Raw genomic sequence first — 3,546 nt, forward strand, 5'->3', positions numbered from 1 at the left:
AACCCAAGAAGGGAAAAACCATAGAGAATGCTAATTCTCAATATAGAAACACAAGTTAAGGTGATTTTTACAAATGATGGCTCACTGCCAAGATGCTCACTACAGGTGGGCTCACTGCCCAAAAAGGCTCACTTTTGGAGGGCTTGTTAGATACTTGATCAGTCCCAAAGACACTAAGAGGGGGAAGTGAATTAGTGTCTAACTGATAAACAAAAGATTTAAACTTGTTTGCAACTTTATAACCCAAATTAATATATCAGTAAGAAAATAATAATGCAGTAAAGAAAAACAAAAGTATAACCATCAATGCACACCATAGCACATATATTTTTGGTGAGGAAACCCAGTAGGGGAAAAACCTTGGTGGGATTTTTGACTGACAATATTTACTCACTGGCCAATATGAATAAATATTACTTATACAATAGGGGTCTACACATGTAGGAAGGCCAACAACCTAGAGCTCACTGCTCAATACAAAAATGGAGTCCCACTGACTACAATTGGATGGTTAAATCCAATGATAATGTACTGCTCAAAATAGCATCTACAATGTTGAATTTAGTACCGGTTTAAGCTTTGTCAGATACCACTACCATAAACCTTGCTTCGCTCTGCTCTGCTCTTATTCGCTCATAAAATAATTACATCATAATGCCTATATAGATATTCACTCTCATATACCTCTTACATTCATAACCTAATTACATTCCTTGCTTACTTATAAAATGACCTACAAGATCTCATTAATATATGAGTCTTTACAATACATCATGTCGGCTATACAAATAATTTTACAATAAAAACCAATATTATTTCTATGTCGGCTTACAGTGTCAGTGTGATCTGTCGTCGGTGTAGACTGGATGTTAGTGAATAACCTTGTAGTGTCTACCAATGTCGGTAGATGATGTCTATTGCCAGGGTAACCTATGAACCATATTACCAGTTGGTTGCAATGAATGACAACATCAACCATTCTCATCAAATTTTATAATGCCAACAATCTCCCCCTTTGGCATTAATGGCAACACTCATGAGAAAAATCCAAAAACTGATATCCAAAATTTGAGTGTGATCCCCCTGAGAAAATGATCTCCTTCTGTACATTTTTCTCATACACCACTACTCCCCCTTTGACATCAATGACAAAGGATGTCAAAAGAATCAAAGAATTCAAAATTTACCTAGAAACTTGTAACCGATTATGTACAATCTAAAAAATGTCTACTAAAACCAAGTTAAGACCTTGCAAAAATTTAGTACTGTCAGAAATTATGGTCTCTATCTGTCGAATCATCCCAGTCAGATAATGCATCTGTTACTCTGGTGATCTATTGTCTTGAATAGATTCTTTAGACAACTCATTCCGGTGTGTTAGTAAGTTGTCCAATCTAGGACCAAGTTTGTTCTTCAACTCCCAGGGCTTCATTTTTAACCTCACTTTCTCCCTTTCCAATTTCTCAATCTTCTCTTCATAGATTGCCATTTCCTGATCTAAAACCAAAGTAAGTTCCAAAGAACCTATCATATTGTTAGCTATATCATCAATTTATTTTTGTGTCTTCCTTATTTCCTTATCAGTATCCTCTGTTAAATAGTGAGGCTTACATGCTTCCCTATACAACTCTTTGTATTCCAGAATGGTGGAATTTAGTGTCAGTAACAAAGAATCAATCTGTCTAGTACATTCCTTAATTGTCTTGTCAAAGAATTCATCTTTCTCCTTATTCACACTTTCCTTAATGGTTTCTTCATTTATTTTATCCACAGTTTGAATATTAGAAGAAATGAATTTTGACAATGTGTCCAATTTACTCACAGACCCAACAATGTGATCAACTTTACATGTTGGTGCAATCATCTACAAAATTGGTAGAGTATCATCAAAAGCCTTAAATACTAAGGCATTGCATTCTGTGATCTTCTTTATTCAATCTAGAAGTACATCTATAACATTTGTTGGTCTATAATCCATGGTGGAAGTGCTAGGCGGAGTGCTAGGTTCTACAGTTGGTTTCTTATCTTCTCTGGATGTCTGCACATTAACCTTAACCACTTTTTCTATCTTGCTTCTATAATTAACTTCTTCTTTATTCACTGTTTCTTCCTTATTCTCACTTTTTTTTTCAACCTTATTTTCATCCTTATTGTTATCCTTACTATTTGCCTTGCTGACTGTCAGTTCAGATATACCCTGTTCATTCCTTGTTCCAGTTCAGGTTCTTGTTTTTGCTTCTTCTTCTATGGGTATCTTAATATTAGGTTGATTATCATCAGGGATGGTTTTTGTTTCCTTAACTTTAGCTAATTCCTTATCCATGACAATATTAAAGTCCTAAGTGTCCACATTCATAATAAAAAGAATGTCTGACTCTGGATCTATGTCATCTTTTGTCATTTCCTCTATCATCTCTTCAGGTTGACTATCAATTTGTGTTGGTGCCTCTGCAGTTATTGGTGAGGTGTCCTGTGCTAGTGGAGCAAGGTTACCCTTGACCATGATAGCAGGTACACTTCCAATTTTCCCTTTACCTTTATCTTTCTGATATACTTTGGTAAATGAATTGTCCATTTTCTGTGTATCCTTCTCTTCTTTCTTCTCTCTCTCAACAAAAAGTATATCCCACTCCATTGTTTTATATGCTATTTCTTTAACTTTGTCAGCCATAAGACTAACTTGCTGGTGACCACTCACAAAAATTGTTCTATTGGCTTCAGATATTAGATCATCAATTTCTTGCTTGGAATTAATAGGATGCACAACTAATAGAGCTTATACCTTTAATTTCTTATCAAACTCCATGACAGACATTCTCTTAGCCTCTAATCTTAAGTATAAATCATTAGGTAGATCATCTACAACTTTAATAAGAACTTTCTTATATATATCAAGATATAAAATAATACTTTCTTCTATAGTATCCTTATCTAAATCCTTGAAAGAATGATAGAATTTATTCACATTACCAAGGTTACCTCTTGTGTGATTTCATTGATCAACTCTTCCGGTGAAAGAGTATCCAGTTCCTTAGGTTCAGGTTTCTTCTTTGGAGTCACTTTCTTCTTCAGACCACTAAGCTTTCTTATAGCTTGTTGTTTCTTTATTTGTGTCCTTGACTTCTTGGGAGATGGAGTAGGTGTCGGTGAAGTTTTTCTTTTCTTTCTGTCCACTCTCTTGAATTTGGTTTCCTGATCAGTGTCAAAATTAGATGTAGTAGCCACAAGGGAAATGTGAGCTACCGGTTTCTGCTCTGATTGACTTTCTATCATACTAGAAACAATACCGCCAAGATTCATCAATCCTTCTTTAACATCCTTTACCATCTTAGAAGCATCTTTCATTAGTTTCTCTCTTTTCTTCCTCTGCTTCATCATAGCAACACCACTTTCAATAGTTTCAGCATTACCGAATATTTCCTCTGTTGGTTCTGGTGGAGCATCTAGGAGTATTTTAGCATATGAATCTAAGATGTTAGAATCCACCTCATATCCCATCTCAGTAATCCAGACAGTTATGGGTCTAACTGCCTCCATCCAAATTTC

The 3,546-nt window shown here is 35.2% G+C and overlaps 1 protein-coding gene across 1 annotated transcript; it reads right to left on the reverse strand.

Annotated features, from left to right (window-relative positions):
* Positions 1–1,933: 1,933 nt before the first annotated feature.
* Positions 1,934–2,635, reverse strand: LOC131858389 (uncharacterized). Its single transcript, XM_059211621.1, has 2 exons — positions 2,351–2,635; positions 1,934–2,197 (listed from the first exon to the last, which is right to left on the reverse strand). The coding sequence occupies exons 1-2, from the start codon at positions 2,633–2,635 to the stop codon at positions 1,934–1,936; spliced, it is 549 nt and encodes a 182-aa protein (XP_059067604.1).
* Between the last annotated feature and the right edge of the window lie 911 nt (positions 2,636–3,546).

Source organism: Cryptomeria japonica, chromosome 9, assembly GCF_030272615.1.
Source record: "Cryptomeria japonica chromosome 9, Sugi_1.0, whole genome shotgun sequence".
Classification (NCBI taxonomy): Eukaryota; Viridiplantae; Streptophyta; class Pinopsida; order Cupressales; family Cupressaceae; genus Cryptomeria; species Cryptomeria japonica.

Bases quoted from the DNA above. Each gene is read 5' to 3' on its own strand.
- LOC131858389 (XM_059211621.1), bottom strand. From the start codon at position 2,635: ATGGAGTGGGATATACTTTTTGTTGAGAGAGAGAAGAAAGAAGAGAAG. The intron at 2,198-2,350 runs GTGGACACTTAG...AGGAATGAACAG, and splicing joins ACATTCTTTTTATTATGAAT to GGTATATCTGAACTGACAGT.